The sequence below is a fragment of the Jatropha curcas genome, chromosome 10 (genome assembly GCF_041381405.1).
Source record: "Jatropha curcas cultivar XTBG-Jc1 chromosome 10, XTBG_Jcur_1.0, whole genome shotgun sequence".
NCBI lineage: Eukaryota > Viridiplantae > Streptophyta > Magnoliopsida > Malpighiales > Euphorbiaceae > Jatropha > Jatropha curcas.
The window spans coordinates 1,944,992-1,964,761 of record NC_143160.1 but is presented as its reverse complement, the minus strand read 5'-3'; the positions used below and the strand labels follow the sequence as shown (position 1 = coordinate 1,964,761).

General features: G+C 33.6%; 4 protein-coding genes and 1 long non-coding RNA gene across 6 annotated transcripts; 2 read left to right on the top strand and 3 right to left on the bottom strand.

The window, feature by feature from the left end:
- Positions 1-422: 422 nt before the first annotated feature.
- LOC105648424 (stress response NST1-like protein) lies at positions 423-3,100 on the bottom strand. The gene is made up of 2 exons (XM_012234798.4): positions 2,892-3,100; positions 423-1,806 (listed from the first exon to the last, which is right to left on the bottom strand). Exon 2 carries the CDS (start codon positions 1,368-1,370, stop codon positions 735-737), a length of 636 nt encoding a protein of 211 aa, XP_012090188.1. The 5' UTR covers positions 1,371-1,806; positions 2,892-3,100; the 3' UTR covers positions 423-734.
- Positions 3,101-3,623: 523 nt separating this feature from the next.
- MIND (septum site-determining protein (MIND)) lies at positions 3,624-5,060 on the top strand. Its single transcript, XM_012234797.4, has one exon. It carries the CDS (start codon positions 3,790-3,792, stop codon positions 4,774-4,776), a length of 987 nt encoding a protein of 328 aa, XP_012090187.1. The 5' UTR covers positions 3,624-3,789; the 3' UTR covers positions 4,777-5,060.
- Positions 5,061-7,935: 2,875 nt separating this feature from the next.
- LOC105648421 (small ribosomal subunit protein bTHXc) lies at positions 7,936-9,630 on the bottom strand. Of its 2 annotated transcripts, none has more exons than XR_002286027.3 (4): positions 8,801-9,630; positions 8,635-8,713; positions 8,435-8,530; positions 7,936-8,218 (listed from the first exon to the last, which is right to left on the bottom strand). It is a non-coding gene; the product is annotated as a small ribosomal subunit protein bTHXc (long non-coding RNA). The 2 variants fall into 2 exon arrangements; XR_005177976.2 differs by having other exon boundaries at positions 8,614-8,713; positions 8,801-9,628.
- A 248-nt stretch (positions 9,631-9,878) lies between these two features.
- LOC105648419 (beta-carotene hydroxylase 2, chloroplastic) lies at positions 9,879-11,974 on the bottom strand. Its single transcript, XM_012234796.4, has 7 exons — positions 11,408-11,974; positions 11,247-11,306; positions 11,064-11,135; positions 10,809-10,943; positions 10,528-10,653; positions 10,337-10,393; positions 9,879-10,248 (listed from the first exon to the last, which is right to left on the bottom strand). The coding sequence occupies exons 1-7, from the start codon at positions 11,786-11,788 to the stop codon at positions 10,174-10,176; spliced, it is 906 nt and encodes a 301-aa protein (XP_012090186.1). The 5' UTR covers positions 11,789-11,974; the 3' UTR covers positions 9,879-10,173.
- Positions 11,975-15,483: 3,509 nt separating this feature from the next.
- LOC105648418 (putative polygalacturonase) lies at positions 15,484-17,348 on the top strand. Its single transcript, XM_089726748.1, has 5 exons — positions 15,484-15,834; positions 15,901-16,021; positions 16,138-16,312; positions 16,411-16,481; positions 16,575-17,348. The coding sequence occupies exons 1-5, from the start codon at positions 15,484-15,486 to the stop codon at positions 17,258-17,260; spliced, it is 1,404 nt and encodes a 467-aa protein (XP_089582874.1). The 3' UTR covers positions 17,261-17,348.
- The last annotated feature ends 2,422 nt before the right edge of the window (positions 17,349-19,770 follow it).

Here is a 19,770-nt window from a genome sequence, read left to right as displayed (position 1 = left end):
ATGGCTATAAGGACATTTGGAGGATGGACTTTATTTGCAAGTTTGGACATCGCCGAGCTGTATTCAGCGCTCTCCATTTCATGCTATCTGCCAATGTCAAAGCAAAAAATAGCATTAATAACAACCATTCTTCCACTGGTAAAACTTAACATCATTGAAGAGCTCTTGTCTGCACTCTGCAGAGAAATCAGCTCAATGCTCTTCACGTTCAATGCAAGAAGCAAGCATTGGTCAATTTTAGTATGTCGTATAAATTCATTATAATTCAAATACCTAACAATTTATTGAACACGACTTTTTTCCCAAAGATAGCAATGAAAGAAGTTTTTTCCAACTCACATACGATTTGTTTGGACTGAAATTTAGCAATTATGCCATTTTGGCCTTTCCCGTAAAAGTAAATAAGAGAATCATTCCGCAAGGAAACAATGAAATATCAGCTGAATAGCTTTTCAAGTCATGAAGAACATTTAAGTACGAAAACAAGCTTTTAGAAGTAATGAGTGACAACACAGTGCACACTTTTAGAAGTAATGAGTGACAACACAGTGCACACTTTTAGAAGTAATGAGTGACAACACAGTGCACGCTATGCGCAACATCTGTTCAACATAGAAGCAGCCACATTCAGATCTGATAGACAAAGATAAAGCCTCAAGGAATATATACAAAATCATTACTTTGAACTAAAGATCACGACTCAATTTGAGAGGCAGCAGAGTGCTTTCTATCTATCATCCTAGCATTCCATTCAAGACGATTGTGTCGACGTGATCATCCTCATCAATCTGGAGTGATGAAACAGCCTGTGCTGCAATAAGACCAGCAGAAAATTCTGTGGTCCTCCAACCTCCATCCTCGAAGTATGGCGCATGCAAATCACTTCCTAAAGACCCATATGAGACTGACCAGTTGTTTTCCACATCACTCCACTCGCACCCAGTTCCACATGCATTGGAGATCCAGCCAATTCTTTCATATGAATGCCTTAACTGGTCCTGATGCGGAAGGCATGCCCTTTGTTCATCCATAAAGAGATTGATCCTGCTAGCACAATCCCAAGGGCCGAAACCATCTTCTTTGTTTAGCACAATTTTACGTGGATCATCAGAGTCCTCACCAAGTAACACATGCAGAGCAACAGCCTCTGCAATTGCAGCACCCTCTTCATCAAGCCTCTGCTGTTCTTCCTTTTTTTCCTGTTTCTTCTTCTCTAATTCAGATATGATGGCTGCAGAAGTAGCAAGAGCTTTCTCCAAGCGCCTCTTCTTCTTCTCTGCCTGTTTGAGACGATCCAGCTCACCTTTGACCTGCTTCTTCTTCACTTTTCTCATAACAGGTTGCACTTTATTACACGCTATGCTATCCATGAAAACTATCAACCTATAAATATTATCCTGTTTGCTCTACTATTTTACCTTAAAGAGAAATCCTCTAAAACGTGTACATTTCACTATAATTTTGTTTCCTTCTCTATCTTCTTTTTCCTTTGTTCAATACTAAATAATTAATACCTAGTTTCAGTATAGTAAACTTATAAAATATCAGAAATCTCACAACTACACCCACTCAGGTCTGTAGGAATACCTCATCTTCCGGACAACACAATCCCAAACAGAAACAACAGGAGACAACAAAAGAGAAAAATGGTAAGCGTTCACAGACTCATCCCTTGGCACCATTCTTCCTAGTTTCCCACAACCCTTGCATTTGCCCATTTTATGAACACCAATAGAACCACAGAGCTGATCAGAACTAAAAGAGCAATAATCACGCCGGTTCAAATGGCACACGTGGCATTCCTTACTGCAGCCAAAAAGAAAATCTACAAGTCAAATTAAAAAAATAAATAAATTCAAACCAACAACAAAGAGGTAAAACAGGCATGAAATGCACACAGAAAGGTAGTACAACAGCACAAGGTATCTATTTGACTAACTAAAAATCTTAATTCAGCCACAGCTGTAGACAAGGGGTCAACCACAAAAGAGAGATCTAAAACAAATTGTAAATTCTTAATAGAGCTAACCACAATATACCATAATCACTAGATAAAACATATTTTATATGTACAGATCCAAGTAGAAATTCATTAAGTATAGACCAAAACATAAGGTTCATAGCTCACACACAATCTTGCCCAAAGCAATTTAAGTGAAGAGCTTTGAGGCTGGACAACTGGAGATTAAAAGTTGAAACTATGAATTACAAAATCAGGACAGAAGTATTAAGCTATTTACTAATGCCAAATCACAGCAAAGCATCAGATGCCCTGGGGGGCATAGACCTCAGTACTAATCATACAACATAATAATAACATCATATAGAAAGCAAGTTGGATAGTCCTCAATCTCGCAAATTCACTTTGCAAGCATTAAACAGCATCTTGGATAAGTGAAACGTACAATGGGTCTCACACTGGAAGTTACCCTTTCTACATGACTGATTCCGTAATAGAATATTATAACATTTTTTATCAGATTTCAGATCCTGAACAGTTAAGCTCTACCTACCCAAATCAGCAGAATATATAAATGCTTAGAAAATGTTAAAATCACGATCAAATTTCACTCTCCTCAGTTTTCTCCGAATATAAAACAAGGATGAGGCCGCAAAAAATTGGGCAATCAGATCGAATTCACCAGTACTTGTTCTAACAATTTCAATTGAATCAAATCAATCTAACCTCATTAGCACAGAAAACGTGGAAACAATAAACTGTAGCCATATAAAGATACATATGAACATCAGATTCAGATCCATATACTCATTACTCTAAAACACACAGATTATATTCTATCATGAGAAACCATACACATAGAATTAAAGTCAGCCAGTAATCCACCAAAATAATCATTTAAAAAAGAAAACCAAAAATGAACAGATCGAACCTTGTTTCAGTGCTAGAGAGATTAAAACTTTCTCAAGCTTAGCTTTCTCCTCATACGTCGAAAAGCACACATAGACTGAGAGGCGAGATGGAGGTTATAATACAGACTGTACAGGGTGTTTGGATCTAGAGAAAGTGAGAAACGGAGAGAGAAAGAAAAAGGGGGAGCTAATATCACATGAGACGGATGAAGAAGAGGGTAAGGGACGGGGCGGGGCAAAAATGCCAATAGCGAGTAAGGTGATAACACGTGTCGAATGACAGTTTGGCGGATACCGATATAAACGCTACAGGAGGGTAAATATGGAATATCAGAAGTTTCCATGTATGGTATCACTGATAGTGTCATGCCACTTGGCAGCTTTTTGATTGATCATCAGATAAGGAAGTGGGGCCCATTTAAAAAGAATAATAAAGAGAAGGTAAAGCCACCCGTCGGATTAGGTTTCTTCTTTGGGGAGCAATTAGTTGAAGGGTCAAGATTCCAGATCTGAAATCAGCAATCTACAATTAGAAGAAGAAATCAAATTGGCTAGGCAAACGGGATCTCGCTATCAACCCAGTCAATTCATAATTTATTCTTAACTTTATCACGCAAGCCCAGAGACTGTACAAAGTCTTTTTGGGCTTAAAGGGCAACAGGCTCAAATATTTTGAAGCCCAGGACACCCAATCTTAGAAAAAAAAAGCCCAATTAATTTCACTGAAAAACCTGTCGTGTCATGTTGTCGAGTAAAATTTCTTGATTTAACAATTCTCCAAAATCGCACCGTTGGGTTCTTACTTAGTCTCGCCCTGTCATTTGGCGACTTGTTAGTTCTTGCTGTGTCTTTTGACGCTCAGATCCAGCAGATGATCTTCTTCTTCATTTGCATCTGAAGCTCTCTTTATCTCGTACAATGCTATCTCTGAAACCATTCCCTAGCAGTCATAATCCCTCTATTTCCCATTCCTTGGCCACATTTAAACCCTTCATTTCCAAAACCCAAACCCTAAAACCCTCAAAATCCCACTCCCGTTCCGCCATACAATCCGTCCTGCAATGGAACAGAAAGCCTGAATTAGCTGGAGAGACCCCACGTGTCGTCGTAATCACGTCCGGCAAAGGTGGCGTCGGAAAGACAACCACCACTGCTAATGTCGGCCTCTCACTGGCTCGTCTCGGCTTCTCTGTGGTTGCGATAGACGCTGACGTTGGTCTCCGAAACCTCGACCTTCTCCTCGGTCTTGAAAATCGCGTTAATTATACACTCGTTGAGGTTATGAATGGCGATTGTCGCTTGGACCAAGCCCTTGTGCGTGATAAAAGGTGGTCGAATTTCGAGCTTCTATGCATCTCAAAACCTCGTTCGAAGCTTCCATTGGGATTTGGTGGGAAAGCATTGGTTTGGCTTGTGGAGGCACTGAAAACCAGACCCGAAGGCAGTCCCGATTTTATAATTATTGATTGTCCGGCTGGAATTGATGCAGGATTCATTACGGCCATCAGTCCAGCTAATGAGGCAGTGCTCGTCACAACACCAGATATCACGAGTCTGCGAGACGCCGATAGAGTGACGGGGCTTTTGGAGTGCGATGGGATTAGGGATATAAAGATGATTGTGAATAGAGTTAGGACGGATATGATCAAAGGCGAGGACATGATGTCAGTGCTGGACGTGCAGGAAATGTTGGGATTGGCGTTGCTGGGAGTTATTCCAGAGGATTCGGAGGTTATCAGAAGCACTAATAGAGGGTACCCACTTGTGTTGAATAAGCCCCCTACATTGGCTGGGTTGGCTTTCGAGCAGGCTGCTTGGAGACTTGTTGAACAGGATACTATGAAGGCTGTTATGGTGGAGGAAGAACCCAAGAAACGGGGGTTTTTCTCCTTCTTCGGAGGATAGACATTGTTAAGTTTTGCAAATTGCTAGTGGTCAAGGAACTGAAAGTGGGAAGCTATGTACAGTGGGGTTAGTGATGTTTATGTTTTGATTCTTTTCCAATGATTTTGAATTTTAATTTCTGTAGAAACGTTTTTAGCATTAGTTTTTCTGGGGTGCTAAATTGCATGCCTTTGTTGTTCAATGCGGTTTGTTGGGAAAAAAAGAGGTTGGCTGCTTTCTTTGTTAAATGCAGACTTTAGTGCATAATGATATCTCATAACAGCATATCTGTTTTGTATGTTCAATGTTTAACTCCTCCTGCTTTTTATTTCCTGTTTTTGCGGATTCTAATTAGTTAACTGAGATTTGACAGTTGGTTGAGTTTATTATTGTCAATTCAAAATTTTTTTGATGCACCCTTCTCCAACTAAGAGATTATAAAGCATAGTTCAATACAAGAAATGCATTTTGTGCTTCGAAATGCCTGTGGAAAATGCCAAGCAATCATGTTCTGCTTATTCTGAGCTCTTGTTTTCTCTAGTTTAGGGTATAACTTTTTGCCCATCCTCCATGAAAACATGAATACTAGGCTTCTAACCCACTATGTTTAAAGAAACAATAAACCAGTTGCTGAAGCTTTATGAACATTGAAATTTATAAGTTCAATGTTGAAGGAAATAATTGTTTCAATGCAATGGTTAATCATAATTGGGCTTAAATTGCGAGATTTTGAACAGGATGATGAGTAACATAAAATGATGCAGCTGAACTGAAGGAGTTGGTGCCGATAATCTGGCTGCGACTCATACTCGACCAATCAAATACTTGTTCTTGCTGTGGTACTTGCTAGAAATTAAGTTGGATAAAGTTATTCCTGTGAGACAAGAAAATTTAAGAAATGAACCAAAAAAAAAAAAAAAAAAAAATAGTGAGAAGCTTTAGAATCTTAGAAAGTTTCAAGTAGTTCCGAACGGAACGGACTATTATATGAGTACGTTTAGTTATAAATCAGCTCATTATTTTGGCAATCAAAGGGACTTGTTGTGCATGATTATAGCAATGGCTATCTTTAAGTAAGCTTTATTAGAACAAAGGAGCGGACCTGTCCTCCATCTAAAAGAAGCAAAACAACACTTTGAACTTTAACCCAAAAATCCTATATCTATTCTTAAGAAACTGGTTTTTGATCATCTAAACTATTGGCAGCCCAGGCCTTTCATTGTAACTTATTTTGGGGCCTTTGGCCCAATATGGCCTCTCTGATTCGAACCCGAGTTTGACTTGTGAAACGGTGCGTGCCATGTCCAGCAGACCGACCTACCAAGTTGGCCCCAAGCTCCACTTATTTTCGAAAAAAAAAAAAAAAAAAAACATTGTAACAATATAGTAATTCATTGATTACTCAATTACCCTTTTTAAGAAATTTCATCATGAAAATGAATTATTTTGTCTGCCTCGATCCGATTATAATAACCATAATAATATGAAAAATCAATAAGGTTCAATGAAAAATAATTTAGTGTAATTAAAAAGTGGGTAATTCCAAATTTCAAATCCAATTCGTTTTCATTGATACAACTATCTCTTAACGTAAAAATTATATTGAAAAAGCCCCAATAATGAGAAATCTACCGTGAATGGTTGGTATTTTTGGCATTGAACCAACCAAAACAGGCAAAAGCAAATGCAAAGACCAACACGCACCGTACGCGTTTTGAAATTTCAACTCCTAAATACTCTGTGAGAGTGAGATGATATTGGAGGCACATGTCACCATTAGAGTGCGTTGGCTTTTTAGGTGTGGGTCAAAATCAAAACAAAAATATAAATGCCTCAACCAATCAAAATTTGATAGCTGATCAACCAATTTATCCTATCTATAAAATAACACTTTTACTTTTGACCCCTTTTTTTTTTCCTTGCACAGATTAATGTTATCCATTCGTTCTAAAAGTGAAGTGCATGAGCCATTTAGATTAAAGTTTCTATTGGTTTGAAGTTCCAGAGTTTAACACGTAGCCTATGACCAAATAATTGAAATATAAGAAAAGATGGAGGAAACAGCCTAAAGTGTGGCCGTGTCACCTCCAAATAACTTTGCACTCTCTTTTTGGATACCTGTCAATTGCCTTTTCCATTTGCTGCGAATTGCCACCACCGTCCTTTTTGCATTTTCAAATCCCATATAATTGTGTCGTGACCAGCGACCATATGCATGTACATAGGGTTTAGGGTTTACCAAAATCTGTCTCACGATTACAGTTAATATAAATATACCCTATTCAATAATTCTATTAAATATTAAAATAATAATAAAAATATAATTTTAATTAATGAAAATTGATATTATAAAATTGTGCAATGCATAAACATAAAACCTGGAGGAGAAGTGGATGGCAATGGCATACGTTATTTTGACCTTGTTATGTTCTACGAAAGAATTTAATTCGAAAAGGTGCAAAATTATTGAGCTTTCCTCACGTTGGCGGACCCTTCCTATTCTTGGCTTGGTGCATGCTACGTTTTGACATATTGCTAATGGGACATCTCCTCAGTCACAACTCACAATCAAGTGCAAAGTTAGGTAGGTTGCTCTTTGCGTATGCTATCTATCTAGCTATTAGAGACAATTTTATATACCGCCAAACCTAATACCTTTTCTAAATATATGCTCGTGGATAATTCATTGCTAGTAGCATTCAGATTCCACGTGTGTTTTGCTATATATTTAAATCACATTACAAATTAAGGATAATGCTTGCTTCCACTTGGTTTCATACACTAAATTAACTAAAAAAATATTATTTTAAAAAACTTATCTTTGTTAATTTAATGTACGAGCGACAACCGATATAGATAAGTTCTTTTTAGAAATTAAAATCATAAAAAAGTGTTGACTTTATTGGACAATACCAACTATTTTAGTAATTATTAATTCTCTTAAATTATAACAAAATTAATAGTACTTTGATCAAATTATCCTTTATAGTTACTCAAGAAAATATTTATTATATTTAATGTAAATAAAGATTGTTACTCCTTAAAATACTTGAAACGACTTATATTTTTTAACAAACTAATCACCCAAGAACGACTTATATTTTAGGACAAATGGAGTATTATATCAGCTATCAACTATTTTACTAACTATTAAAAATATAAAGGCTACTTTCTCAAATATTATAAATAATAAAAAGGGAAATTTATTATTTAGTCCCTCAGATTTTACATAATTAACCAACTAATCTCAAGTTTTGCACAAATATCTAACTAGTCCCTCAGGTTTAACTCCGTCTAATTAAAAGGTCCTTCCGTTTCAAAAAATTGATTTTTTTCCGTTAAAATCAGTACAAAACAAAGGCAAACATTTTATAATGACGAAGAATGCCCTTATTCTGTCTCTTGTGTGCCTCTTGCTCCTAGATTGCACAGACGACTCAAAATCAGCAATCTTCAGTCGGCCCTACAAAAATTTTGATTTAGCAGCTCATTAATTTCTATCTAATTAGTCTGAAAAATTGGCAAACCCAAGAAAGGCAAGTACAATATCAATTTGGCTAATGATTTGTCAGTTTGTCAATTTTAATTTGTAGATACAAGGCAAAAGAACAACTTGAAGAAAGCTAGGTTAATGCCTACGGATCAGAATCTTTCAAATCACTATATAACCAAAGTATACCTCATGATCAAGCAATAAATTTTCTGGCTTGATATCTCTGTGAATCACATCTTTCTCATGACAGTAAGCCAACGCATTTGTGAGACTTGCAATATACTAAAAATAATTAGAAACAAACAGATTAGTTAGTCCTTGCTTTTATAGCGGATAAAATCACTCAATTGAAACCTCAACAAAACTGCAGAAATGCTAATCATAACAGAAGGAACTGGTATCGAATGGTTGAATGGTTGAATCGCTTCCCCTTCGCGGTCTTCCTGTCTCCTCTTCCGCAATACACTGTAACCAAAGCATCAGAACATGAAGTAAAACTGAAAATAGCATGATTATAACATGAATTTAAAGAGAGAGAGACAGCTAGTTTACCAAATGGGACTGGAGAAGAGGAAGTGGTAGAGAGAGAAAGGGAAGGAGTTGGTGTTGAATAGGAAAGAGAAATGCCTAGGTTTTCGGATTGAGACGACGATAAGCGAGAAGGTGAGTTCAGTGATTGAGGAATCATCGGTGGAGCTCTCGCTATTAACGACGCCATCGCTGAGCTTCGAGGATAAGGTCCTTGCTCAGACTTGAGAAGAGTTGAGCCTTATGAATTTCCAGCAACTTATCGTTTGATTCTTTGATTTTTTTTTTTTTTCAGTTTTGATTTTTTTTTTTTTCAGTTGCTTATTGTGTTTGGGTTAGAACAGTTCTTTGACAAAAGGATTGTTAGGCACGGGTGTTTTAGTCTTTTAGTCTTCAATTAACGGAAAAAAACCAACTTTTCAGACGGAAGGACCTTTTAATTAGACGGAGTTAAACCTGAGGGACTAGTTAGATATTTGTGCAAAACTTGAGATTAATTGGTTAATTATATAAAACCTGAGAGACTAAATAATAAATTTCCCTAATAAAAATAGCTGGTTTTCTCATTTGTGTAGAGCATAGGAGGTGTTAAGTTCGAAATCCATAAGAGCTTTTATTGATTTGATAAATAAAAGAAGAGTTATGAAGAAAAGGTTTCCAAAAATTAAGTAGCCTAATTCAAATGAAAAGAGATTTCAATATTTTACAGGGATAAAATTAAAAAATTTTGGAGATAGAGAGGTCAAGCAAGAGGTCCCCAAATCCCCTCCTTCCATCCCAAGAAATTGTGATTAGAAAAACTTTTTTTCTTGCTAAATTAGAAATTGAAATCTTGTTTGGGAATAGAGGAAAGAGCATAAGGGCTATATTAATAATTTCACTTTAATAAAAAAAAAAAAATAGTATTACTTAAGTTTATCCTGACTTTCTCTTCCCTTGTTCCATCTAAACTAGGGAAGAGAGAGTTATACCCCCTAACTTTCTTCCCCGAATTTTTTTTTTTTGTTTTTTCAAACAAAGTGTAAAAGTTCAAATTTACAATTCCTAATTCATTTTCCTCTATGAGAAAGTAAAACTAATAGAAAGATTAGCTAGGTAAAAATAGTAACGAAAAACCTATTTTCCCATTTTTTTTTTCTATTATTGCGTACATTGAATTTATAATATTTGTACAACCACACGTACACATTTACAAGTTTGTGTCAAAAAAGGTACTACTTTATGATTTGAGGGCCAAAACACAGTGAAAAATTGGAAACGTTGCCACATAAAATGAAAAATTGACAACCCCAACCATCACCAAATTGGAATTTTAGGCTCTACATTTACAATCAACACACAAAAACACTCTTTTCATTGGATCACTATTTTTTTTTTTTTCTACATTCAAAATATCTTTAGCCATTATACGATTTTATTCTCCTATCTATCGCCTTCTCCAATTCTTCAAGCCCTCCAACTTCTTCAAGTTCCTGGACCACACATTACCAAAAAAAAAAAAAATTAATAACTCATATTTAAATAATAATAATAAAAAAAAAGGGATAATTAGGCGCCTACCTTAGGTCCCAGGAACAACCCATATGGAACACCATTAAATTTATCCGAGTGATGGAGCTATAAACCAAATATTTAAAAAAAGAAAAAACAATCAAATCAAATCTCCAAGGTTAGATTATGTTTTCTGCAAGTGCAAATTAGATTGTAGAAAACATTAAACAATAGAAATAATAGTTTGGTAATTAATTAACCTGGTGGGCAGCAGCGACCTTTCTGAAATAGGGCACGTTGGCAATCGGACCCACTGGGAATCTCTTGTGAACAAGACCGTCGTGGACAAACATGTAGGCCATCCCAAACACTGTAATTCCAAGACCCTGCTCCAAGTCAAAGGATCAATATGGGATTTCTCGGTGGTATTTTAGTCATTTAGAAACAATAAGTCGTTAACAATAATTTTTATTATAATGATTAATTAAACCGTTAATCAAGGAACAAAATCATGAACCGAGTCCCAGAGATAAAGACTTACAGCACCGAAACAAAGGCCGGGGAACAGGCCTTTGTTGAAGAAGCCATAGGAGAGAAGGCCAATAGCTGGAATTGCATTAATAATTGCAAACACATCATTTAGCTCAAACGGACCTTCTCTGGGTCGATGGTGAGACTGTAATTAAAAAAAAAAAAAAAAACAACAACAAAGTTCAGTAATCGTATGAGTTATTAAAATCAACTTGCTACTTCCATTTCTTGCATTTCCATGGAAACCAGAAGGAGCATATCATACCTCGTGCATATGCCACAAAGAAGCATGCCAGAGAGCTCTATGAGCCCATCTTGCCCAGAACTCCATACCCACCTGAAACAAAGAATACCCAATTCAATTGAACTCCTAAATTGTCACCAAAAGATAACATTCTAACAAGAATTAACCAATTGAACATAGAAGAAAGAAGAAAATGGAGCTTACAGCAGCACCAACTGATAGAGAAAATGTACCAAACAATTCGACCAAAGGCACATCTCCACCCTAAGCCATAGAAGAGTGCAATTTCAGAATGCAGACACGTATAAACACAATTATAAAATTAGATAAAAGAGCAAACTCTACAATTAGAAACTAGAAAGTACCTCCATTTGCCAATAAAATCTGTAGTAACAAGCCATAACAGCCATGGAAGTAATCCCAAAACTAGACATCACAGCAGCAACCAAATAGGTAAACCTCTCTGATCTCTTCCTCGCAAGCCTCTCCGTGACACGAGGTGTCAAGATCTGGTAGTTTACTTCCTCGAGCTCTTCCGCTATGCGATTATCGACCTGGATACTCTGTTTTGATTCTTCGAGAACAAAACAGATAGCGAATCTAGTTTTCCTTCCATTACCGAGAGTTGAAGAAGGGATTGGGAAGAGTGAGGCGGGTATGGGCTTATTAGGGAGCCGAAGGAGATTGGAGGCATTGATAAAACGGAAGGGCTTGAAGACTGGAGCGGCGAATGGTCCAGCCGCCATGGAGGGAACGTGGGTTAGTCTTGAGAGTTCGAGGGAGATACAACTATGGAGAGCCAGAAGAAGAGAAGAGAAGAGAGAGGTATATTGTGAACTGGTGGTCTCCAAGTTTAGAATTTGTGAAAGCTGTGAGATGGCTGTTTTTGGTCCTTGTACCCTTGGTTAAATGCACGGAGACCACGTCTTTTTTTTTTGTGGGTTTCAGGAATAAAATATACTCTTACTAGGAAAGCAACCTGATCAACATTACAATTGCCATTATCTTTCTTTTAAATTCTAAAATTGCCACTCCCGAGTCCCGACGATGTGAAGTTAGTCTTTGTAGTCGGAATTGCTTTGCAGTTAAATTCCAACTTAACAGTTCGATAAACGCTTTAAGAAAATTAATCATGCATCCATTCTTAGTACTCCTTCCATTACGTTAAAATTATCAATTTTTTTCAATTTTTATTCCATTTTATCTTTTACTTCAGAAGAGAGGTAAGGTTGAATATATATATATTGCCTACCAAAACGAAAATACTTTTCTTTTACTCTAATTAAAAAATGCTTTCAATACTTCCCTTTAAGGAAACACTTTCTTTTTTCTTTTGATGTAAGAGGATTTGAAATAAATAATCTTTTCTTTTAATTGAAAAATCTTGTTTGCTATACTGAATTGTCCTTGAATTCCAGAAAGACAAATTTACTTAGACTAAATCTATAACCTAACTCATTGACCAAACTAATTAAAATGGAAATTACTGTTAAAATGGGGTATTTCTATATACACCAGAAAAAAAGATAAAATTAAAATGGAAAAGCGAGTAAAATAGAATAAATAAAACATCTAATAAAATTAAGAAAGAGATGTTATGATGGGAGTCTATAAATAAATTTATTTGTGATAATATCATGCTCCCACCCAATAAGATATATCTTTCGGCGAGTCTTTATTTTTAGGAATGGTTGTGTGGTCTAGAGATCTCTCTACGTCTTGCTATACATGGTTTTCTATTTATCAATCTCCGGTAGTTTTTGGAATGATTAATGAAGATGGTTGGTATGCTTTTCTTGCTACTTTATTTTAGAATTTATCATATTTTGGTTATGGTGCTTTGTTTGAGACACAAGAGGGAGAGTTCATCACTTCGATTTCATGTTCATACCATGGTTTGGGTGACCCGATGACAGCTGAAACATTGTCATTTCGGTCTCGTTTGTAATGGATTGGGGAAAATATGTTAAGTCATGAGTCCATTTTTATTGAGTCTCAGAATGTTTTTCACGTTTTTTATTTATCGCAACAAGATGTTTCTGACTTGAATTTTATTATGGAGTATTGTAAGTTTGTTTTACATAGCAAAAGAAATATTAATATCTGGTTGGATTAGGAGACAAGTAAATAGAAGAACTCATCTTCTTGCAAAAACTTCTTATACTTATGCTAGTTTTCACCATTGAAGTTATGTTTCCACCTGTTTGACGTAGTATTATTTGTCTCATTAATATATATCTGTAGTTTTTGTCTTAAAAAAAATAAAAAGGGAGTAAGTGTTGGAAAGTCCACGTGAAAAATGTGAATAGTATACATTTGTGAAAGTCGAATCATGAAATAATAAATAATCGGGTAAAAACTTAAAATGCAACGTAAGAAGCAAAACGGAAGTTGGCAATGGTATATGCGTAGTTTTGAGGGGAAGGAAGGGGTAAAAGATAGGAAAGTGGGAGAGTGATGTGTGGAGGAGGGGAGTGGGACATGTCAGAATCCAACGGGGAATGTGAGGCGGTTGGGCCGTTGAGGCAACGAATCAAGTCGTTTTTTTTTTTTTTGGACTCGTTTAGTATTTTAGCTTTACATTACTAGCTTCTTTGTTGTGCCACGTAGCTCTCAATATAATCGCACAGGCCTATCAGTGCCTTTTTGGGACGTTTATGTCTGCCACTTGGATTTTCCTGATTGGTTACTTATGTATCTTAGCCATTTGCTGTTGACAATTGGCAACCCTTTGGGCCCAGGTGTGTAATCAGTTCGGGTTGCGGGTCAGATTGGGCGAAGAAGAGTGTTGGACCCCCTTGTCTCGCCGAAAGTGAACCCACACGATGGATTTAGCATCCTTGATACGACCGAGTCGGTAGCAATCATTCAAACGACAAGCATGTAACTAACACTGATAAGTTATAACGGAACAAGAACTTGTTCGAACGACAAAACAAAGGCCCAAGCACACATCTAGAGAACATATAATATTGACCATGGATTTCATTGGAAAGAGAAAAAGAAAAGATGGAGACCAGAAAAATTAATACTAGGAAGGAAACTCGAGGAATGATAGTGCAATGATCGTCTTCATCTACTACTTGGAGTACAATTTTTTTAGTCTATTTAATAAGTAGTTTTTAGAAGGATTTGAAAATTGCGACTAATAATATCTGAGGGGATTAGACTTCCATCTATATAATCTCTCCGTCCATAAACCAAACTAACAATAGTAGAGATTTTTTAAATATTGTTTTCACTTTTATTTTTTTTTCTTCAATATATAGTTAAAAATACTTTTATTTTAATAAATATTTATTTTTCATTGACTTGATCTATAAAAAGGCTAATAAATCTAATCTAGACAAGTCAATCTCAACACGAGAGTCTATAAAATTGTTTCTAAAATTTAGGATTCTATCAATGTGGTACCATAAAGTTTTTAAAAGACACAATGTATCTTTAGAGTTGCAATTTTTTTTTTTATATATATAAATAAGCACTTTTAAAAGCACGACAAATTTCTAAAAATCGATTTTTACATTTTCAACTATCCAATAAGTGTTTAAGTAATTTAATTTTATAAATTACGGTGTTTGATAAGTCAAATATAATATTTAATAAGTCTAATTTTATAAATTGAAATATTCAATAAATTAAAATTGAGAATATATATATATATATATATATATATACTTTTTTTTTTTTTTGAAATGAAGGGGTGAATTTATATATTGAGCCGATACTTCTATATATAACCAATTATGTCATAAAAGGAAGTAGATATGAACTTATATAACAAACTCAACATATGGAAAAAAATTATACAACTAAATCTAATTTTTTATATATACATTTATTCTTCTGTTACATGCATAATTAGACATAACCGTCATTTTAGAATATCGGTTACCATCGATTTTAGTTTCAGAATTTTTAATTTTGGTTTCAAATAAGAGTAAAATTAAAATCAAACCATTTTTTATTAAGATGTTTATGAAACCCCCGATTTGAGTTTGAAAGTGAAATTAGACAATTTTTTTTTTCAATTTCTTTCGATAATATTTTAAAAATTTTGTAGCATCAATAAATATTAATTATAAGTAGTAGTAGTAATATGAAATAAAAAGTTTTAAAATTTATTTAAAAGCTATTAAAAAAAGTTGGGATTTTCTCTTGTGTTCTTTTATTTCACATTTCACACTGAAAATAATCCGTGGACGCAGATTCAATTATGCTTTAATTTAAAATCGGGAATCATTGAATACAGTTTGATTTTCATTTTAATCGGTTTGATTCTAATTTGGATAGAACCGTGGTCTTGCTTAAATAGCCAATTGGCACTGAAAAATGCAAATACCTAAATCCATCCAATAAATCTCAGGAGATTTTACTTTCTTAACACACATTAAATGCAAGCTCTATATATTCTCTTCATTTGTCCATTCCAAATGCAACAATGGATTTGTGTACTAAATTAGGAAAATATAATCTGCTTTGTCTCTCTTCAATTTTTTTGCTGTTGGCATGTCTTGGAGAATGTAGACATGGTAAAATATCAAACAACCATTACCTCGCAATAAGCTGCCGAAAACACAGCGCACTTTTGACAGATTTTGGAGGAGTCGGCGATGGAAAAACATCAAACACAAAAGCTTTCCATTCAGCAATTGCTAATCTAAGCCAGTATGCATCAGATGGAGGAGCACAACTAATTGTACCACCAGGAAAATGGCTAACTGGGGCTTTTAATGTCACTAGTCATTTCACTCTTTATCTCCAAAAGAATGCACTTCTTCTTGCTTCTCAGGTAAAAAAGTTTAATTTTCTCTTGTTCCTACTATATGTTGTCGTTTTATTTATACCATATGGACAGGATGAAGCAGAATGGCCCGTTCTCGCTCCATTGCCTTCTTATGGGAGAGGAAGAGATAAACCTGGTGGAAGGTTTAGCAGTCTCATTTTTGGTACACACCTCACCGATGTGGTGATTACAGGTAATTAATTTGGACTTCTCCTTGTATTTTTTAAAGTTAAATAAAATTTAATGGTATATATATATATATATATATATATATATGTATGGTTATTATATATTTGTCTCGTTAATTAGGTAATAATGGCACAATCGATGGACAAGGAGCAACTTGGTGGAAGAAGTTCCATAAGGGTCAACTGAAGATTACCAGACCATATCTCATTGAGTTTTTATACTCTAATCAGATTCAAATATCCCATATCACTTTAATCAACTCTCCTTCTTGGAATGTTCATCCCACATATTCCAGGTTTCACCATTTCTATGTGCAATTATGAAAGGACGAAAAGCTCTTTTTTTTTTTTTTTTTTTTCTGCTACTGAAATTTGTGTATTTGAAATTTTGTAGTAATGTGCTGATCCAACGGTTGACTATTCTTGCACCAGTTGACTCTCCTAACACAGATGGGATTAATCCAGGTTTGTTTGTATGTTTAGTTAGGTTTTATAAATTCTTTTACTAACCTTATTCTGAAAAATTCAATTTTTTTTTTTTTTTTTTGTTGTTTTTAGACTCGTGCACGAATACTCGAATCGAAGATTGTTATATTGTGTCAGGAGATGATTGTATTGCAGTTAAAAGTGGGTGGGATCAGTATGGAATCAAATTTGGAATGCCAACAAAGCAACTGATCATAAGAAAGTTAACCTGCATTTCCCCTGATAGTGCTGCCATTGCTCTTGGCAGCGAAATGTCAGGCGGAATCCAGGACGTTAGAGCTGAAGATATTACAGCAATCAACACAGAGTCTGGTGTCAGAATAAAAACTGCAATTGGAAGAGGAGGCTTTGTAAAAGACATTTTTGTGAGAAACATGAATTTTCAGACCATGAAGTATGTTTTCTGGATGACTGGATCCTACGGCTCACATCCTGACAAAGGATACGATCCAAAAGCATTGCCTAACGTTACTCAGATAAATTATGGAGACATTGTCGCTAAGAATGTGACTTATTCAGCAAGACTCGAGGGGATAGAAAATGATCCTTTCACTGGAATTTGTATTTCTAATGCAGAGATTACGTTGAGAGAAAAACCAAAGAAACAGCAATGGAAATGCACTGGCATTGAGGGAGTTACAAGCAATGTGACTCCTAAAGCATGTGATTTGTTGCCTGAGAAAAAGATCGACTGTCCTTTTCCTGAAGATACTCTTCCAATTGATAATGTTAAACTTAGAACATGCTCTTTGCCTTAAGCAACTAGCTAAATTTGTAGGTTCTGTGTTTATTATCGGTTCTTAATAGGAAAGAAGGAATAAAAATAAATGGTTCTGATTTGTGTCATTTTATTGGATTCTGAGATACTGGATAAGTAATGTATTTTAATTACAACATTGTCATTTGAAATAATGCAATATAATATAGTTGTGAAATTATTTAAGAGCTTGTTTTTGAAATTTTAACTATTAATTCTATAAAATGGTTGTAGTAAATTTAGAATCTAGCAAACTTGGTAAACTTTGCAAATTTTGTTTACTAAAATTAGTCATAACAATAAATAGGTGATTTTTTTAATTTTATCTATTGGATTTTTTTGGTAGGTGGAAAATTTTATGCACCAAAAGGACTGTCTGTACACCAAACTAAATCCAGGTATTCAATATTTAAGCATAACTTTTACAAATTTATTATTAATAGCTAAATTTATACTGAGATATTTTAAATAAATCGAAAATCATAATAGTTATACTAAATGCTTTAAGTCACGCTTGGTAGGATTTGAACCTAAGACATCGTGTTTAATCATTTGTTTATCATATCTATATAAACTGGATGGTTTTCCGGACTCTGCTCGGCCATGTAATATATTTATTTTTGAGATGCAAAATATGTGTTTTGAATAAATTGTTATAAAATTAAAGTGCAAACAATGCATAAACAGTATGATTAAGATGTATCATGTAAAATTGAAAATTCTTATTCTAACTAACGATGAGTTATTCATATAATGTTTTAGTTTTAAGAAGACACATTTTCTATTTTTAAGTTCAGTGATAAAAATGCATATATACGTTTAGAGAACACCGAGAGTCGTTATTTCAAAACCGACAAAAACTAAAAATTAAAGAGAGACAATTTACCCAATAAATAGAATCCATGGATGCTACATATATATTTAATCACAATACTTCATGATACATATATCATATATGTGCACATAAAATTTGAAAAGAAATAATCAATTAAAAGCACAAACATGGTATATCATGCAAAAAGAGTAATATTTGAGAGAAAAGTTAGCTTCAAGCACCGCATAAAACCATACTATGCACAAAGAAGCAAAGATGGTATATCCTTGTTGCCATGATTTGCCATTTATAGTAATTTCAAATATATTTACAATATATAATTTAGGCGAAGCAAATACCTATAATTAGAGAGAAATACCAAAGAATTAATAAAAAGAACCAAAAGTTATTGTATTTAAAGTTCTATCATAAAAACTATAAATTAGTTTAAAGAGAGAATTTTTTATGAGAGATATATTTTTTCTTGTTATATTTTATGTTTTTTCATGTTTTATTTGATGTATTGTTTTATTTTTTGAAAAATTGTTTGATTTTCTCTTAGTTATTAATGCATTTGTTAGTCGTTTGCATGTCAATTTTATGAATATACTATAAAAAATATTTTGTTTTTCAATGCTTATTTTTTAATATATTTAATAATTTTTTATGTAATATAATTTTAAGTTAAGTAATAAACCAACATAATTAATCAAATTAAAGATTTATAAACAATTATTATATTAATATATCCTTTATCCAATCAATATATATAGCAATTTGTTGTTAATAAATTAAATCATATCTTTTTTTGTCAATCCTAATGTTTTCCTTCCCCAATTGAATTCTTATATTATATTCTTACCATATTTAATACTATATAATATAAGTTCTTATTTTATTTGTAGCTAATAAAATTTATATTTAAATAGGAAATAATATAATCAATTAGATCAAATTTCCTTAAATATATTTTTGTCAATTTGTATACCTTATTTAGTATTATAATTTCTTATTTTGTCAAATGAAATTTAGATTTAAATAAAAAAATTAATATAACCAATCAAAATTAGTCATATTTATTGTTTCAACTAATAAAATTAAAATCTTTAAATGTATTATATTCTTAATATTTTTAATATATTCCTTATATTATACAATATAATTTTTTATTTTGTCAAATTAAATTTAAATTTAAATGAAAAATTAATATAACCAAAGTTAAATCATCTCTATTTTTTCAATTAATAAAATTAAAATCTTTCAAGATATTATCGTCAATCCATAAATTTAGTAGGAATATTTTTGACAATCTCAATATTCCCCCACTTTTACTTATGTTATATATTATAAATTAATTATAGACTAGTAGAAATATATAATGGAACATAATATTTAACAGATTTGATTTTCTAAGGATTTGAAATTTGCAACTAATTAATATATTAGTAATGCTATTTGAGCGGTTAATATACGTTATAACTTATAAGAGCAAATTGTAAGCGGTGATATCTAGAAAAAAAAAAAAAATTTATGCATAATTTTATAGAAAAAGTATATTAATGAATTTTGAATATATAGAAAAAAAATTAATACATAATTGGTTGGCATTGGCAAATTCATTAACGTAAATCCATAAAAATAAATTTTTGGGGATTTCCTTTCTACGTATGCATCCAAAGCAAGCTCTATAAATTCTA

Excerpts from the sequence above, each read along its gene's own strand:
- LOC105648424 (XM_012234798.4), bottom strand. The coding sequence starts at position 1,370 with ATGGATAGCATAGCGTGTAATAAAGTGCAACCTGTTATGAGAAAAGTG.
- MIND (XM_012234797.4), top strand. The coding sequence starts at position 3,790 with ATGCTATCTCTGAAACCATTCCCTAGCAGTCATAATCCCTCTATTTCC.
- LOC105648419 (XM_012234796.4), bottom strand. The coding sequence starts at position 11,788 with ATGGCGGCTGGACCATTCGCCGCTCCAGTCTTCAAGCCCTTCCGTTTT. Across the intron at positions 11,307-11,407 it reads GATTTTATTGGCAAATGGAG|GGTGGAGATGTGCCTTTGGT; the intron begins GTACTTTCTAGT and ends TCTATGGCTTAG. Across the intron at positions 10,249-10,336 it reads GGTTGTTCCTGGGACCTAAG|GAACTTGAAGAAGTTGGAGG; the intron begins GTAGGCGCCTAA and ends TGTGTGGTCCAG.
- LOC105648418 (XM_089726748.1), top strand. The coding sequence starts at position 15,484 with ATGGATTTGTGTACTAAATTAGGAAAATATAATCTGCTTTGTCTCTCT. Across the intron at positions 15,835-15,900 it reads CACTTCTTCTTGCTTCTCAG|GATGAAGCAGAATGGCCCGT; the intron begins GTAAAAAAGTTT and ends CCATATGGACAG. Across the intron at positions 16,482-16,574 it reads CACAGATGGGATTAATCCAG|ACTCGTGCACGAATACTCGA; the intron begins GTTTGTTTGTAT and ends TGTTGTTTTTAG.